Source organism: Platalea leucorodia (genome assembly GCF_965183815.1).
Source record: "Platalea leucorodia genome assembly, chromosome: 6".
NCBI lineage: Eukaryota > Metazoa > Chordata > Aves > Pelecaniformes > Threskiornithidae > Platalea > Platalea leucorodia.
This window is the reverse complement of record NC_138828.1, coordinates 16,055,637-16,074,861: the sequence shown is the minus strand read 5'-3', so window position 1 is coordinate 16,074,861 and position 19,225 is coordinate 16,055,637. Positions and strand designations below refer to the sequence as shown.

The 19,225-nt window shown below is 39.1% G+C and overlaps 1 protein-coding gene across 2 annotated transcripts; it reads right to left on the bottom strand.

Annotated features, from left to right (window-relative positions):
• Nucleotides 1–1,209: 1,209 nt before the first annotated feature.
• Nucleotides 1,210–7,776, bottom strand: MMAA (metabolism of cobalamin associated A; the record flags this gene model as incomplete). Of its 2 annotated transcripts, none has more annotated exons than XM_082315597.1 (7): nucleotides 7,365–7,776; nucleotides 6,548–7,022; nucleotides 5,795–5,917; nucleotides 4,196–4,366; nucleotides 3,792–3,877; nucleotides 3,041–3,190; nucleotides 1,210–1,497 (listed from the first exon to the last, which is right to left on the bottom strand). In XM_082315597.1, the coding sequence occupies exons 2-7, from the start codon at nucleotides 6,966–6,968 to the stop codon at nucleotides 1,210–1,212; spliced, it is 1,239 nt and encodes a 412-aa protein (XP_082171723.1). In that variant the 5' UTR covers nucleotides 6,969–7,022; nucleotides 7,365–7,776. The 2 variants fall into 2 exon arrangements, with proteins under 2 accessions (XP_082171723.1, XP_082171724.1); XM_082315598.1 differs by having other exon boundaries at nucleotides 7,451–7,776.
• Nucleotides 7,777–19,225: the final 11,449 nt, after the last annotated feature.

The window sequence follows — 19,225 nt, the reverse complement described above, 5'->3', positions numbered from 1 at the left end:
GTGAAACACATACTTCTTAGGAAGCCAAACAGGTGAAACTGAGCTAGAATAAAAATTAAAGACACCATACCTTTTATGTACATGTCCAGAAAATCAAGACTATAAAAAAATCACTTCCAATTTTTTTTTAAAGTCAATTCATATAAGCAACATTAAACTCGCAAGATCTCTTGCTATTTTACTGGTTTTCTGTCAGGTCTCCAAAAATCATCACTTCTCCACTTTACCCTTCATGTTTAGTAGGTACCAGATGAGCTCTGCTTTCTAGATCATGGCTTAGGAAAATGCTTCCTCCAGATTTGTTCTCAAGGGAAATTAAAGGGGGAAAAAAAAAAAAAAGAAAGAGTACTTTTGATTAGAAGCAGTCATGTCTTCTACAAGAGAGGGAAAAAAAAATAACCAAACGGGCATTTTATTTGAACCCAAAAAAATTAAGTCAGATCAGAAAACCTCAAACCGTTATTACTAAAGATCAATTATTCTAGTATAAAGACATTTTCTATTAAAACATCGTGGATGACATTTGTTCCATTTGATGTCTGCGTTTAAAAAAAGTCTAACTAAATTTTGCTGTTGTATTAAAACATCTATTTAGAAGCTAGGACAGTTGAAATTCCCTTGTCCTAGTCTATAGTGTATAATAACTAACTATAGCTTCTAAACAGGGACCGAACACCACTATATTCTATTTATATGCATACAATTTATTTAAACTAAGAACTGTGGCCAGGTGCTACCAGGTGGTCCAATGTTCTTGCTGTCACTCAAGGTGAGGAAAGAAAAAGCAATCCATACTGGCAACAGCTGATACCACATTAGAATGGAAAGTGGCAGTGTCAACTGCTCTAACATGGTCCCATACTTGGAATAAAACTGCACCACCACAAGCCTTTCTCTTCCACCCTCCCAAAACTGGTCACATTTTGACACAGGCACACATTTTTGGCCAACAGATCCATGGTGTGTACAAACAGAAGACTTAGAAATGTACTTTTTCCCAATATAGTCTGTAGTAATCTCTGAGCGAGTGTTTGGATTTGTCGTGATCTTCGCATATACAGAATCCTACAGTATATTTTTGCAGAGTACTGGATAGGTATTCTATTAATGTCTGCTGTAGTAAAACATTTGAATCCACACATAGAAAAACTGTATTTAATGTTCATGTTTACATAAAGCACTTAACAAGAACAGAGCAGAATCTAATACTTAGAGACCATCTTTGAATGCTTTCAGTAGCAAGTCAGCTGCCAGCCCAGGAGACAAGACACCACTAAGAACTTTTTCTTCCAGAAGTGGAATCTTATCCTTGACTGCCAAGTGACTCCGGAAATGTTCCAACATATTTTCTTGGATGAGATTCCACATCCACACCTTCTGCTGTTTCCGTCGTTTGGCAATCAACTCACCACTTGTGAGCATGAGGTCACGAAATTCTGTCATTTTATCCCACATATCTGAGACACCTTCTCCAGTTTTGGCAGAGATGCGCATTACCTGTTGGATTCAGAAGAATTTTTAAAGCCAAGTAACTACTGGACTTGAGGGTTCAATTACTGCATCAGGTAGATTGCATGAAAATTAAGAAATACGAAAGGCAAGCTTACTTCAATACACTCACTTCATGAAGCTCTAAACAGTTTTGGGCTGCTTACTTTTTTTTTTTGTTGTTTGAAAAATGATCTCAAAAATTGGGATTCTACCAACTATAACTGGACCCTGAGATCCATAGTATTTGGGATAAACAGGCCTTGTCCAACTGCTTGTATAATGAGTGAAAATAATTTTTAATGAGTCCCTTAGCTAAAAGGTACAGCGTTGCTATTTTACTTAAATGTAGAGTTAATTACATATTCTGGCAGATGTACTCTGGTAGCTACTCTCTTAGACTTAAAATATTCCAGAAAGGAGGTATTTTGACTATTTTTTGCATTTGCTTTCCATACTAGGAATTCATTTTGCCAAAAATATTTCAGGCATCCAACATGATCTTTGAAATGAAACTTTTTTTTTTTCTTTAAAAAAAAAAAGTCTCTCTCTCTCTCTTTCCCCAGTCTAATGGATAGGATACAGCCCTACACATCAGTATTTTCTTTCTTCCAGTTGTCAGACACTACCATCACTGAAAGAGAGACACATTTCTGATAACCTGTTTAATTCACCGGTCTCAAACAGTTCTTTTGGGTCACGTTTATCCGATGTGACCTCTCATCAGATCTAGAAACAAAAATTACAATACGATGGCTAAGCCTCAAGCAGCCCAGCTCATTTAAACTTAATTCAATGGGTCAATTTTAATACCAGGGTAGAGCAAACCTCCTTTATATATACACATCTATAAAGGGAGTGACAGTGTGTGTGTGTATGTGTGCTTATTTTATATACACATACTAAAAATTAGGACTGAATCTTTTCCTTAATAATTTATCATAACCTTTTAATAGATGGAATACTGCATTAAAACTAAACACCCACAGGATGAGAATTCCAATAATCTAGAAATTGCATACACGAGTAGATGAGATTCTTGCCCAAGAACTTTTATTATGTGAGAAATTAAAAAAAAAAAGTAAAGCAGTAAAGAAAACACCTGAACAAGTGAAAGAACTAAGATAATCATAGGCTTCAGAGTTATAGCTTATGGGACATTTTAAGATACGCATAGTTTACAAAAAGCAAGACAAGTTTGTACCGCTACTGATGTTAGTAATAGGTCTGTAGTGCTGAGATTGTAGCTCAGGACAGAAATCATGGGGAGCAGGATTGGCTTTGCACAGTGTTTCATGTGTCACACCTTGAGATCAGACATGAAACAAACAGCAGCAATGAACTCTCTAGGCACAGTGTAAAGCTAAACAACTGAACTGAGATTTTTATAAAAGAGCCTAAGGAGACTAGTATAGCTAGATGAGATGGTAACAATCCTAACTCATTCAGCACATTTTCAGGCGGGGGGGGGGGGGAGATGACACCAAAAAACCCAAACAAAACAAAAAAACCACCCACCCACCCACCCCAAACCACAGTGAAGCAGACAAACCTTTGGTCTCCAAACCTTTGAACGTTTGCGAAGCAGCTTCATAGCACTAACGTATTCAGCTTGTATTCTCCGTGCAGGCACAACTAAATCACCATCAGCTTTATTTATAGCAACTAGATCTGCCATCTCAATTATACCCCGTTTGATACCCTAAATGGAACATGAAGGGAAATCATAAATACCCAGGACTGTAACATGCTCATTTATCACAAAAAGCAGGTCAAAATGCTTTGTTAGTTTCTGGTGGCTCTTACTTTTTCTGTGCATGCATGTGTGTGTATGTTCTAGTCATGCAAGAGTAGTACCAATGCCCTCTGGCATTACTAGTTATTACTCTACTTTGACATGAGAAAACTAAATATAGATATCAGAGTTTACATAATAACCTATTTCATGTGTAGGGACTTAAGTTTAACCAAAACATGAACAAGTTTGCAAACCTATTTAGATTGATTTCTATCTTCTTATAATACAAAGTTGCTCCCCAAAATCATATATAACTGGTAAATAGGCCAAAGTAAGTCATAGAATACAAAAATTTTACAACCTAATACTTCCAAAATTGGGGGGGATATCAAATCCTAACTGTGCAATAAATTGATAAGACACTGAAAAGACTTCAACAGTAGCAGTATAATTTACAAAACACTATAGATATGGACTTGCTGCACAGACAGATACATCATCTTGGATTTAAGTTTCTCTTTCTAGTCCTAGACAACAACACTTAATAAGAGAAACTGAAAAATACCTGTAATTCATCTCCACCTGCAGGTGGTAGCAGCAATATAAACATATCAACCATATCAGCCACAGCAAATTCTGACTGTCCCACGCCTAAAAAATTAAATCCAGAGTTCACCATTTATTGCAAACTTTCAGTGACATTAATGACAGTAATTATGACAGATCCCAGTACTGCACCATGAACAAATCCCACTAACAAACAAAAACAACACAAAATGCAACAGTTTTTACAAAACAGTGTTTTTACAAAACATACTAGACTAGGAAATTGACAGCATGGGTATTCATTTTCAACCAGTAACCTTGTATGAAAGCATAAGCAAAATCAAGGATGAAAGTACACAGTAAGTAACACACCTTATTTAGATATTGCAACAGGATAACTAAAAGAAAACCCTAAGCACATACCTACTGTTTCCACAAGAACAACATCGTAGCCTCCTCCTTCACACAGCAGAATGGCTTCATTTGTGGTCCTTGTTACACCTCCCAGTGTCCCTCTGGTTGGAGACGGTCTGATGTATGCATTCATGTCTCTTGACAACTCAGTCATCCGTGTTTTATCACCCAACAGAGAACCTTAAATGTTTAATGATAAATTATTTCAAAAGCGCAAAAGAGCCAAACTTCCCCCTCTCCTCCCGCCAATAAATGTGTGAGAAAAGACAGACCTCTTGGATGAAGTCAGTCAAATAGGAATATCCTAATAATAGTTACTCAAGACTTTTCTAAGGACTAGGAAGTTACTGCCTGGGCTTTCTACCTATCAGAAGCTGGAAAGGCCTGATAAGCAGACCCTACTACTACCAAATAGGAAGAATTTATTCTAGGTCAGAATGAATTCTGCAATTCCTGAACAGCTTTTTGAGGCCGATACACAGCAGGCCACAGAATTAAATCTTTGCTGTTTCTGTCCAAAGCGACAAATCTCTGCCTTATGATTCTAATACTCGTTGAGGGTAGATTTTTTTGTTTTGTTTTTAAGAAGGCTGACATGCACCCCTCCCTTCTTTGTACTCATACAAACTTTAAATAGGATTCAGTGAGATCTACATGCACGATGCACATTCCAAAAGATGACAGATGCTCAATTCTTTTAACTGACGCAGTCTTGCTATCATATTTTGCTATTCTATTGATGTGTCTTGAACGTATGCATTCAAGAATATAGTCTTTCTTAGCTCCAGGTCATTGTAATGCTGAAGTCTTTTTTTTTTTTTTCCTTTTTACATAGTTACACATTGCAACATCTTCTCTGACAGTCCAGAAGCTGGAAAAGGAATGATGTTCCCTGGCAGCTGTCCATTAGAAAAAGACCAAAATCAAGGTTTTATTATTTGTGTCAGAGATACCATTAATCAAGCATGGTCAGCCTATAATTTCCCTACAGTTTTTGATTTGAGAGTGACAGATTACAGCCACAAAACTTTGAAGAACTTCAAATTTAGAAAAAAAAAAATTATGCTACAGGACAGACAAATGGTCTGCATCAGGAGATCTTAAAACCAGTATAGTCAACAGAAATCCAAAAAGTCCTATTGAAAAGAACTAATGAAGGTTCTACAATCCAACGTAATCAACATGTTTGGATTGCAGCATCCTCCAAATAGTTTTAAATTAGCATGTGCTTCCTGCCCAGTGATCAGCATTACCGCTGTTGAAATTTAAGCAGAAATGAACACCCTTCTACTCCTTCATTCACAGGGAAATAAATAAATAAATGAATATAACTAGAGAGAGAAAACCGTGGCTATCTGAAGTTTCAGACAAAAAAGTTGTAAAGCAACATTCGAACACTGGAAAAGAGGAAACCTGACAAAATTAGGACACTGATACATATTTCCCAATTTCATATCATATGGGGAAAAAATTAGTACTTAATACAACATTTATTTTTAATATTTTACTTTCATAGGCCCCCAAATTTTCCTCCATTTGGCCCAAAAAGATACTCCTATAGCTAACAAGGTATTAGAAACCTGACTCAAACTTTTAATTCACACTCACCACCACTTGTACTAGAGGAAGGGTCTACAGCCAACACAGACACTTTGTATTTTCTTTCTGTAAGCATTTTCCCAAAGCATTCTATGAAAGTTGATTTCCCAGCACCAGGAGGACCAGACAACCCTAAATAATCATGTTAGGAAGACAAAAACCATTTTGTTAATCAAATAAATAATACATTACATGAGCACCGTCAACATCTAAGTTGATAACAATTCATACTTTAGCACAATATCACAACAAAGGCAAATTAAAGCTATGCCACAACTGATATACCCAACTAAGCACTTGTAATTGACTTGAAATACGCTACCTTGGTTCACCCAACACAGCAGCGCTCACTTCACCACCCCTCATCCTACCCATACCAACATAACATTGGGTTTATCCAGCCTTATTTCCTCTCCTCCAAAGAAATTTATCTATACTGACCTATACTTCAAAACTTCAAAAACGTCATATCCTAGATCTGTATTTTTTGGGTTTACTAGCTATTTATAAAAGACACATTCTAAAAGCAAAAGCCCTTACCTTGAAGAGCTGTTATTTCAGAAAAATCGGGCGATTTACTTACATGTCAAAGCATGCAAACTAAGACTAGCTTGTTAACCTCCACCAAATATTGGTTACAAACCACAAGAAACCAATAATCCAAGACTACAGACCATGATGCTTAAAGAACAACAGCGATAATAAAAGGTGAGGACTGTAATTCCATCAAAGCAACTACTGGACAGACATAAAAGGACTAACCCACTCTAAAGGCAAGTGGCTTTCCTTGATTTAACTTTTCTTGTTCCCTGTGGTAGGATAATACCTTCTGAAGGAGCACCTGGGCTATTTTCTTCTTCCTACTCTGAGTTGATTCTACCAGTGTAATGGCTTCGGCTAAACAGGCTCTATGACCCTGGATTAGTCCATTGTAAAGTCTGTCTACAAGTCTTTGTTCTCTGTCAGAAAGTCCCTCTATTTGCTGGTCAGGGGCCACTTGTTGACACAGCTCTCTCCTCAAACTGTTTGATGAACACATCCATGTTGTACGATAGCGGTGCACTGGCGTAAGAGATTCAATGCACAGCAAATCTGCTCTGGAAGCAAAGTGAAAGTTTGTGAAGTAAGTTCTTCTAGACAAATAACAACAACGGAGTCTCAGCAGCAAAGAGGGCATCTTCATCTTGTTTGGAATTAAAAGTACCAGAGGTTATCAGTTCACTTGTTTGCAGAAACCCTAAAGAGAAAGAAAAACATTTTTACTTCCTTCAGAGCACTTGTAAGAGCTCAAATGAAATCTATGTACGCAGGCAACCATCAGCTTTTATTTTATCCACACCTACTGTTTTAACCAAAAAAAGATAGTTCCCTCTTCCCATTGAAAAAAAAAAAAAAAAAACCAGAACAAAGAGCAGCTATAGAAATTTCAATAGCATAGCATCTCTTTATTATCATACTTAATAAATGAAAACATTATTTTTATAAATAAGCAGATAAATAAAAGGCACTTTTAAATAAGACAGCCTCTAAAAACACACACAGTACCCTAAAAATCCACGAACAAAGCAACCAAACTAACCCTTATGCTTACTGAAATTGCCGTATATTCTATTTTCACGGCTGCAGGGTTTTTTAAAACAATTATTCAGGATGAGCTTTTTGCACCTTATTTCCGGGGGGATGGTGGTGGTCAAGACACAAGAACGTTTAGAAATAAACTGGAGCAGCTGAAACCTCCCAGAGGACCGACACAAAGCAGCAGCAGCAGGCACAACCGCCGCGCTCTCTGGGCCTGCTCTGACCCACCTCACCACCGCGAAAAGCCTAAAAGATCGACCTACGCAGAGCTCCTCCGAGGGTCCGGCAGGCCCCTCCTTTCCGAAGCCTCTGCGGAGAGGCTCACCCCGGCTGCCACGACGCGCTCCGGGGGGACAGGGCGGCCCCGGGAGGGTGCACACCCACACCACCCACACCGCTCCCCGCTACCGGGACCCCGGACAGCCCCGGCCCCGCCACCGGCCCCGCCTCGGGGAAGTGACGCCCTCACGCTGAGCCGGAACCCGTCCGGCCGCCGGGCGAGCCGCCCACCCCGCCGGAGGCCTGGCGCTGAGGCAGCGCCGCGCATGCGCCCTCACCGCCCGCCGCGGGGGACCGCTGCGGCCGTTAGCCGCTGCTTCGTTCGAGGCGGGCCGGCGAGGGAAGGGGGCGAGGAGCCCTTCGGGCTCGATCAGAGCCACCGCCATCCTCCTTGCCCTTCGCCAGGCATCCCGCCCTTCCTCGGCCAGTTCTCGTTGTTGTACCGAGGCAGAATTTCAGCAGCCGACTGACAGAAATTGCACCTGCAGAGAGGGACGCCCGCCTCACTCTGCATGGGGAGGCGAGGCCCAACATCCACCACCCCGCAAACACACCCCGAACTGGTCCTTCCACATCAAACTCGGTTGAAACTTCATCCTTGTCTCAAAAAGTGACCCCAAACCCTAATACAACATCCTGGTGATCTCAGAAACCAACTAATGAAGCCAGTCAGTACAAAAATAAACTTTCCCTGAAGGGCTGTTAAAGGTGAATGAAATACACTATAGGTATACAACACAACAGCGGCAACCAAATCTCATTTCAAGTCCTCCCTTCAGAGATACGCTCAAGACTAATTTCTGGTTCTTTCATGAGTACACAAACTTCCATGTTGATGTAATAACAGTTTCCCAGCCCTGTCCTTACAAGGACAGATGTTGCAAACCATCATTTCTTTCCAGGTCTGAAATCTTAAAAACGTCCGGTTTGAACTTGTGCACAACAATTTACCATTCCCTGATTTCATTTCAGATACCAGGAAGGAAGAAGAAATGCTTAAATCCCCAAAATGTGTTTATTTAATCGTATTTCTATTCAGTCTTCATTTCGCTAAGTTAAACAAACCTGATTTTTAAAATTTCACCTCATGGAATGTTGTTTTGTTTTTTTGTTTATTTTTAATTGTTACTATTTCCCTCCCTTTTCTGCACCTCTTGTTGTTAAAGTACATGCATTTATTTCCAATAAACAGAAACGCACACAATGCGCTGGCAGGGCTGTTACTAGTGCCTTACAACGATACCAGCACTTTTCTAGAACGCATTAGACTTGTTCACAATCCTATCAGATTGGCAATGCAACTGATGGACTGTATAAAATAACAGAGTTTTGTTCTTAACTGCTGAATGCACGATTTAATCTCATTCCTATTATTCCGGTCCACAAGATTATCATACACAGAGAACTGAGCAATCCACTCTTCCGAGTTGAGAAAACATGCAATTTTGTGTCCCTATCAGCATGGGATGAAACCCCAGCAGAAATAGCCTTGCGTAGCCTTTCTGTTTAACCAGACCTTTATTCATCTGAGTTAGCATGGATCACTATCATCTCTTCCTTAAACAAGTTTTCTAAGGCGCTCTGTTTCAAGTGCTGTCCTTAAACTTAGGTAGCACACCCCCGCTATTATTTTAATAACAGCGGCAACAACAAAAAAGCCATTCTGCTATGGTTTCATCACAGATCATTGATCCTGCGTTTTATTCCACTTTGTGTGCTTTCATCTTGAATACTTTCGTCGTTGACCTTGTTGCAAGAACTAGATGAATGGGTACACTAAATTGCACGTTTTGTCAACGCTGAAGAGGAGAGGGGATTGTTCAGTTCTGCCTATGATAATCTTGTAGACTGGAATAATAGGAATGAGATTAAATTGTGCATTCAGCAGTTAAGAACAAAACTTATGCTATTTTATACAGTTCATCAGTTTCACTGCCAATCTGATACGACCCTGAACAAGTGTGTATGTGTTTTAGAGTACTCTTCCTACAAGAACTGTTTCAAGACCTGGCACACTGGTAAGGTGTAGAAAGCCAAATTGTTCAAGTCACCTCTTTTTTTCCCCTTTCCCCTCAACTCCATTATTCAACAAGTTTGCTTTTCTCCAGAGAATACAGTCCCCAAATGTCAGAGATGACAGGAAGACTTCCTATTGCACTGTCAATTATATACGCCCCTTCTTTCAATGTTCTGGAACAGAAGTTACACAGGTCTCCTAGAACTGTGCGCTCTTCTACCATCTCCGATTTTATGTTACTCTAACCTCATCCAAAATAGGCAAAATATTTCCGTAGAAGCTGAACCATATCTAGAGTCTCCTTAATCTACGTTCTGTCAATATGCTCTTATGTTTCGCCTATGGTCTTTTAACATATGTGACCAAACATGTATTTTTTTGGTCTTTATTACATACAGCCCAATTAATTTTGGTCAGACTCACTGTTTTTGTGCTTTTTGATCTCCAACATATGGAGTTCTCTTGGCTCATGTGTTCCTTTACTCAGTCATTATTAATTCAATTAACATCCTACTTGAGGTATTCAGGAGGGTACTTCAGTAGCTTTCCACATTAGCCTCTTTGTTTTTCCTTTTATATTTTTCTTTTTTTCTTTTTTTTTTTTTATTTTGTTAAATTTTGGGGGGAGGGAGGAGTTGTTTGTGGTTTTTTGTTTGTTTGTTTGTTTGGTGCTTTTTTTTTTTTTTAAATTTCAAATCTAAGTCATCTTTCTTTTTGTGTTCTCTCTGCTTCTTTTCCCAAGGGGTGTCAGAAGAATAAAAAAGGTCCATCCCATAGTTATTCCATCACAGTCTGCAGACTTGTCCAAGATTTAAGGAAAATGATCTGTTTTAACCTCCTTGCTGCAAATCTACCCCAGATGTTAAAGAAAACGGTGCTACTGGTTACTCATGAAACGGCAGTCTTCCTTCCGAGCCAATACTAAATCAAACATCCTGTAAAGTGTTATGAAGTATTGTGCCATGGAGTAAGGGTGTGGGGAGGCACAAATCTTCAGACAAAATGTGCAACTGAATCCCAATCATTATAAAATAATAGAAAAAGAGCCTTCTGTAATTCTCACAGGAGAAACAGTATTGCCATTAGCATCTTTGCCAAATTCCACCATGCAAATTTACATTCCGTCTAACTGGCTTCCCCTTGCAGTTTTATTTGGATTCGTTCATTCTTCCTTTCTCTGGCAGCACTCCTTTTTCCCTGCTCTGTTCACCTCCTCTTTAAGAAGTCCTGAAGAAATCTTTCTGCACATTATTATCACAACGATATTTAATACGTTCATAGATATAGCTATTAGCAATGCACTGCAAAGGCAAATACAAAGCTAACAATCTCTATGATTAAATTAAATTACAAACAGGACCAATAATTGATGAAATTAAATAAACAGCATCAGCTTGAAACTCACCAGCTTTTCACTGAACATATAAAGATATACTTCTGTTAGGAACTCTCTATTGGTCCATCCCTCTGTACATTAAAAGGCCTGTAATGCCTACAGTCGCTACTGGTTATGGTTACAGAATTATGAAATTCGCATCACTTACAAGAAGAAATTACCTTTTCTTAGAGATGAGATTTTATTTCATCAGTTCTTTCTCCCCCTGTGAGGCTGGGAAGGGTTTTTAAGACGACTCTCCCATGCTCCCAAACCCCTTTCTCCACTATGCCTCACTGCAAAATGAACTTCTCATTCAGGAATACAAATTCAGTGGCAATTCCTACGCTGACTACTCACATTGCACTTGCAGCATAGCACCTGGTTGTCTTCACACTCTCTCTTCCTCTGACATTTCTCCATTCTGCATGTCATAGTCCACCCTGCTCACTTGCAAATGCATGTTCTTGGCTCGTATGATTGCAACTAGACTAGTGGTTTTATTGCTGTTACAAGCAGTCCAAGAAAATAACCCAAGATATTCCTTAAACTACATTAGAAATTTTGGTGGGCATAACACAGATCGAAGTTCAGCATCCAAACTCCATCCTGCGAACACTACCTGCCTCTCCCCTGGCCCCCAGAAACCAGCATCGCAGCGCTTCCCCTTTTGCGGCCATGAACCAGACCCATTGCCTTCCAACGCACGGGAGAAATGAGGAGTCTCCTCCATTGCAACCTACAACAGCTGACCGGAGCAACAAACAGGTGTCCATTTGTGGTGAGGGTTAAATCCTACCTGCCTATCAGGTTTAGCCAAGTTACAGAATAACTACAGTCCCTGCCACAGTACAAACTGAAACTATAATGGCGACTGAATGACCACTTATCCTTTATTTTAGAGGACAGCCCTCAATTCATTTCGGTTCTCACACAAGCAGAGAAGACCGAACCAATCTCCTCCTTGCAGCACACCACTACGGAAGGTAACTGCCGATTACAACCTGATTTTCAGTAAAGAGCACTAGCCTTTTAAGAAGAACAGTCTCAGCACTTTAGACAAAATATTCCTTCTGCCTCATCTTAAAAGATAATTGGACACCTGAAATAAAAACAATAGGAAGCATATTCACAGCTGAAAGTTTGCCCGTTTAAATGCAATATGAGCCCAGGCCTTGGGTTTTGCATTCTTGACTCAGGCAAGGAAACAGCACAAAAGAAGCAAGTGTCCCCAAAGGCTCATTAACAACTACACACACATTTGCTGTGTACGGGCATTGGAAGGTTTTACTACAAAGGCCGGGACAGAGCAGCAAGTCAGCTCTCTGGCTAGGTCTGGAGACAAAAGCCTTACCACAGCTTTCCAGGTTCAGCAACCTACAAAGAGGGGACAACGCCAACAGCTGGGCAGATTCACTGTACTCGTGCTGGTGAGGAGCCGTACGGTCGTCAGAGCTGTTACAGCTGCCTGAGGAAGCTGGAAAAAGAAATTTGCTCTTTGAGCTTTGGCTGAGACCTACAAGAGCGTATCTGAAGAAAGAAGAGGAAAAATTCATCTTCAACAACTATGGTTTATATTTGTGTAACATTTTTGTAAACAAGGGAGCTGAAGTTTCCTCACAAAACCTTATAGCAGTGACTTCAACATTTTCTCGTTGGTATGAACTGAGCTGTGATTGCACATTAGTGAGAAATGACATCAGCCGTTACAGGAAAGTTTTCTGCTGCTTATGCACAAGTTTTTTCATTGTTCGTGATGAACGGCCTCATATAAAGGGGACAGATAAAAAAATATTTTCTTATAGAAGCAACTATCTTTTCTGTAAATGTTCACATTTCTTAGAAAATAAAAATAAAATTACTATGTGGGCAAAAACCCCCAAACATTATTCATATAGACTGGTTGTAAAAGCAAGTTAAATAGTGTTCTCCAAGACCGATTCGTTGTTAAAATCATAAACCTGGAAGAGCAAGTCACTTGCCAGTAAAATATTAATTTTTTTCTTGCAATTAAGAAACTATTTAAAAGCTTGGCTTAAAGAGTATGTTTTTCTCCATAGCCACCAATGACTCATGATATCAAAATATTTCTCACGTAGTTCATTATGGCACAGCTGAAAAGGAAATCATTAATTGCCTCCTCCTGATTATTTTCAATACAGCAGTGAAACCATAGCAAGTGTATTAGTAAACATACTAAGTATAATACAATCTGACACTTGACTTTGACAAAGCACCCTTGTTCCCAGCTACTTTTTGCTTAAGGAAAGGCTTGATCGGCTGCAATTTCTAAGTTCTGTAAGTATTGACAAAGACAGGAGCAAAGGACTGGCACTTCCAAGTGGTATGAAATTAGCACAATCTTATACACCAAAAAGTGAATACCTTAGTTCACAAGGTGAAGCACACATTAGGGCAAGGAATGAATGATGAATGAGTAACTTGGTTTACGACTTGAACATTAAGTGTAAAGACATAATCTTTCATGCATTCAAGTGTTTTTCCCTGCATCTCCAACAGCATTGGTGCTCAGAGGTCTCTGTCCCAACATCCCTACGCTGAGTGCTTCACAAGCAGGCAAAAACCACAATTGGTGGAAGTGAGACAGTGGGTAGAATTGTCCATAGGAACATAACATTGCAGCAAAACGTATCAAGACACATTCTTGGTTCCAGGATGACACGGCCAAGATGAAGAGGAAGACCAAGCCCATGATAAATCTGATAATCAGGATTCAAGACTGAGATATAGGAAAAACTAAATGTTTCCAATTCGGACCAAACCCACGGTATGAAGAGGGAAGCCTGTTTCCTACAGTCCACCTAAGTGTCTTAAACATGAGGCTATCATTTATCAAGCAGGAAATTTCTGTTTCTCTGGTATGTATGTATCTATGTGCATGCATGTTGTGTTTGCATGCTCACTCTCCAACATGCCCACAAAAGCAAGACTTTGGTCTTCTTGTAATGCAAAATTGTTAGTGATTTAAATGTCCCATTTTTCCAGGCAGTTGTAGCAGGTGGGAGTGAAAAGGACAAAGAGGAAAGATTCTGCCACGATTCAATGTTATGTGATCAACCCATCCAGAAACGTAGTAATACAACATTGTAAAAGGCTGGCAAACTAACTTAAAAAGGGGCTGTTAAAAAGCATGCTGGATCATATTGTGTATTGTTGCTTTATACCACAAAATAAACACCTTTATGCTAGTACACCCACATTTACAAAGCTTATGCTAATGCTACAAAATATTGTGCCATAGAATTAAAATTAATGAAGAATCTTTCAATAAGACAAAAAGGCAAGCAAAAAAACCCCTGAACTCCAAACAAAAAAAAAGTTACAATCATAACTGATGCAGCTGCGTGGGGAAAATTAGCATACAGAATATGAAAAGCAGTAAAATATTTCTTTCTAGCACCAGATAATAGGGGCCTAGAAGGGACATTGGGAATCCTTCTGTCCAGAAGTTGGTATTTTTATCTAATTGCTTTCCAAATTAGGCCCATGTTTAGAAAAGAATTCATGTTCCAACAGCAACCCCATTTCGACACGTCATTGTATTATGTTGCAAGAAGATGTTCCACCAGCCCTTCTCCCCGCCCCCCACCCCGCAGTGGCAGTTAAGCATTAATTTGTTCCCTGAAAACTAGTGTTTATCTTTAGCACATAGAAATAAAATTGAGAAATAATGCATGTGACTCTTGCCTTCAGGCTCACTTACTTCTTTTGGCCAGAAGGGGAAGCTAGCGCTATGTATTTTTGTCACACAGCTCGTATGTATTCTGAACACTGAGGAATTCAGTATTACTTCATCATCACAATCATAAATCTACCCTGTTCATCCATGGCAGACTTAACAACCTGAGGAACTTAAACACATTGAACATTTATTCAGAGTGAATTCAGTAGGCTTCAGAACGTAAAATATAAAAGTCACACCTCTGCCAGCATGAATTCCCTCTCAGTTTTGTTTTGGAGAGTTACTCACAGGCTAGCAGCAAGTGGCTGTAACCCTGTTTAGGAGTCCTCTACAGTGAGTTTCTGACTTTCCAGCAGAATTTTGCTGTTGCCATCTCTATGGTCGTTGCAGTAAGTCAGGGATCTCCATATAACATAGGGCTTACGTAGGAATGTCATCTTATTTCCCACCTAAACCAGAAACAAAATACAAAGCATAAATTTTTAACCAGTAGTTCTGTTTCTGTGTGAAGACACCTATTCAGAGTATCAGTGTGGGGAACAAACTGAAAACTTCATATGAAAGGTATGAAGAGTTGCCTTGTTGCGTAAATCGGTGTTCAAGGACTTAATGTTTTATTGTTGAGAACGAAGAAATCTGCAGTATTCACCTCAGATGACTTGCGGTCACCACCTTCATCCTTTTCAGATCAGATTCAACTGTATTTATTTGATCTTTTGCAATTTTAGTAGAGAAGGAGACAGACTGAACAACTGAGTTTTTTTCTTTCTGATCAACTATTCTATTTCAGCTTCTCAGCACTAAACAAACGGCTCTTTATTTGATTAAAGCTAATCTACCAGCCATGTTAGATGGCCTTTCTCACAGTGCTGTGGAAACAAACACCAGCAGTCAGATGTCAAAAGCTTCTTTTCAAATTTTCTAGTTTTGTATCTATCTATGTGTCCCCAATCTGGCCTAGACTCAGACTTTCTGCCCATTTCTGCTAGCAGCCATACCAACTTCCAGGAGTGCTCCAACTCTCCACTCAGCTGGAGGCAGACTATTCAAATTGTCAATGGGTAAAATACTAAAAAATGAACGAGGAACACCCAAATACAAGGTTGTGTTACATATATATATATACACACACATATATATATATATGTGCACACACACACACACACACACCATTCCTTGTCCTCATTTGCTGCTTGTTCCAGGAGAATATATTCCTAGTGCTATTTCCTTCTCATGTAACAAGACTGATACTATAACACGATGAACAGATGCCGAGTACTTCGATGAAGATGTCAGCCACCAATAGTGGAGGTCTGACAGAAGGCCTTACATGCCCATTAGATCTTAAAAATGACCTAAAATTATGAGATAAGCAAAAATTGATAGTGTTGCATTAAAAGTATTTGAGAAGGCCTCCCTTGTTGAAGTGCCTCTTCCCTACCACCATCCCTTTCTGCTTCTGACTTTTTGTACCTACTTATTCTAAAAAAAGACAGAATGAGTAGAGACTCAAAGGATTAGAACAGCAGAGTTACTTAGGGAATTAGAAGTTTTTCGAAAAGAAGGGATCCTGATTTTGTCTTTAAAAAAGTTTCCCATATTTTATACCACACACTGGGCTATAAAGATCTTTTCGTTAAAGAGCAACATCTTTAACCAAAAAAAAAACCCCACCAAACCCAAACAAACAAGAAATCGGAGTTACAGTCAGAGCTCTCATCTCTTAAGCCACATTTCAGAATCACACGTCAATGACATTTCACCTCTTCTGTGCTACTGTTCAGCTGAGGAAAAGTAAGCAGTCAGTCAAATCCTCACTTACTTTAGCTGGTGTTCTGATAAAGCAGCATTTCATGAGTTAAAGCCTCATGATCTGTACATCTAATTGCGGAAAGCATAAAAATTCTGTTGTCATCTCCTCAGAGTGAATCCATTCTTATAACTAAGCCTATGACAAGAATAAAATGGCATCAACATTCTGTTTTAATGACACTGCTTGTATCATTTCCAATTACAGAAGTAACATTTCTCCAAAGTCATTAGCACCCTGCCATTATAGCTGTCACTGCTTCTCCAGTCTTGCTGCTCTGAGAGCAAAGACTCTGGGTAGGTTCCTGTTAGGAATACTGATAAGCCTCAGGAGAAGCTCTTTTCCAGATGGTCTCGTATGAGGCATTCATACTCCAGCCGTTCCCAATGAAGGTGAAATGCTATTAGCAGAACACGCTCTCCAGCGGGAAGTGAGGTTTGTCACTAGGATAGCTGTGCAAAGCACTAAATTTTTCAGTTGTAACTCATCTTCACTTTAAACTACATAGGCGTATGGAACAAGAAGCGGGGAAAAAATATTTTTGCCTGGTTTATATTATATCAGTATGCCTCAATAGGCAGGAAAATATGCTCAAATGACAAAGGGATCCTCAACACCAGCATCTCTGACAGAGTTCAGTTCTTAAATGTTCAGAGCAAGCCCTAAACACTCAGTCACAGCACAGAGCAGGAAAGCATCCAGGAGCGCATCGAGGACACCTGTGCTGTTTCCAATATGCATTTTTCTAACCTGTCATTGACAATCTCCAATGACCAATTCTCCAAAACCTACCCAGATAACTTGTTACCGTGTTCTACTGTCTTTACTGATAGCAATTTCTCCCCTCTGCCCCCAGTATTAAACTAAATTTTATTCTCTGCAATTTAAGCCTGCTATTTCTTGTCCTGTTCCCCATGAAGCAGAGAAAAGGGATTGAACTCTTCCTCCTCAGAGTAGCTTTCTATGCATGTTTCAAGACCTCCAGGTTTGTTGCAAAAATGTGAGTACAAGCCAAACAGGTCAACTAGAACCGCTAAGGGTGCTCTTTCCTATCTAGCCCCTATATTCACACAGTTTTTTATTCTTGTTGCAGTGTCAGATATCACACTTATCCCTATTAAATAGCAAACTATTTTTTCAGCTACAAATTACCCATCTCAGTACCTCGAGGGCTTTAGGAGTCAATGCCAGTAGAAGGAAAGCTGGCCTTCTTCGTTTCTTGCTTTTCTGGTCTTTGCTACAATTAATTAAAAAAAAACAAAAAACAAAAAAACCAACCCAAACAAAACCCAAAAAGCCCTACAAAAAAAACTCCCACCAAACAAACAAGCGAACCCCAAAACCAAAAAACCAACCACAAAGCTTTTCTCCCTTCTCCTCCTCTGCAAATTTCTACTTAGACATCAGAAATTGTCAATATTTTTTTCCTAGAAATCTGTGCAGCATATGTTTTATCATCTTCAGATCAGTGAAGCTAGAGAAACCTGCAAAAGTTCACTAGTCAAAGTCCTTACTCCATAGGACAGGGACATTCCAGTAGTCTATGTAAAATTAACAGGGCAGACCACAAAGATAACTGCATGTTTAAACAGTTAAGTCTGGTTTGGTTTTGTTAACATAGTATTAAATGCCAAGACAGGTGGTAGAAAAAGCTCCTTAACAAATAGAAAATCCCCAATCTCTTCAGTTAAGAGCAGAGACAGAGGCCACTAACCAGAATCTTCAAAGACTTCCAGCTAAACAAGTACAACCCTGATCTGATATTCTTTAGCAAGCAGAGCGGAACTATCTGGAGAGAAAAAAAAAGAAATTAAAAAAAAAAAAATCAAACCTCGTTTATATGTCACAAATCCATTCGTCTGATCTTTTCAGTTAATTTTAAATCATATTTATTTACCATTATATTTTAGAACAAAACTTTTAATAAATAACGATAGTAATACAGTGAGTATAGTGAGTTCTGATAGGCAGTTTCCTCACTTGATTCTCCTACCATGCCCACAAACACTCCTAGATTACTTAATGATGACTGTGGTGTCTGAGAAGCTCAGGCAACAGGGCAGCATGTATTTTAGTGAAGGTTATTTCTGAAAAGTTTATGGTCGGTCTTTCTGGAAGAAGACTACAAGTACAGACCTCATGCTAGTTATCTAACCACATATTTTCTTAATTCATGCATTCTAAATAACAAAGACCACATTTTAAAGTCTGACCTGTAAAAGAAAGCTCTTTTTATTCCTTGTGATCTATGAAAAAGGTGACAGCACATGCATTTTTTCCATTGAAATAAGAGGAAAAGAAAAAAAAAAATCTTTTGCCTCTCTTCTTCACTTTAATGCAACTGTTGAAGGGTTCCTCCTTCCCCTTTTTTTTTTTTTTTTTAAACAGTGACTCTCAGATGCTTGTCGGATAAATATTTCAACACTTACTTAAGAAAGAACAGTAAATACTTACAACCCACACACACCTTTTCTTTTAAGAGTTTTAGTTTTAAAAGGTATCGGAGAACCAGGGTCAAAAAAGAAAAGTCAAGAACAAAAATGTTTCATCCAAGGGAATTACCTTTGCCGATTCGCTTAATTAATCTTTTCTGAAGACTAATCTGGACATTCCCCATCATCAGTTTCCAGGGGATACAAAATTTAAGATTTTGGCTCAATTATGTGTGTAAGGGTCCT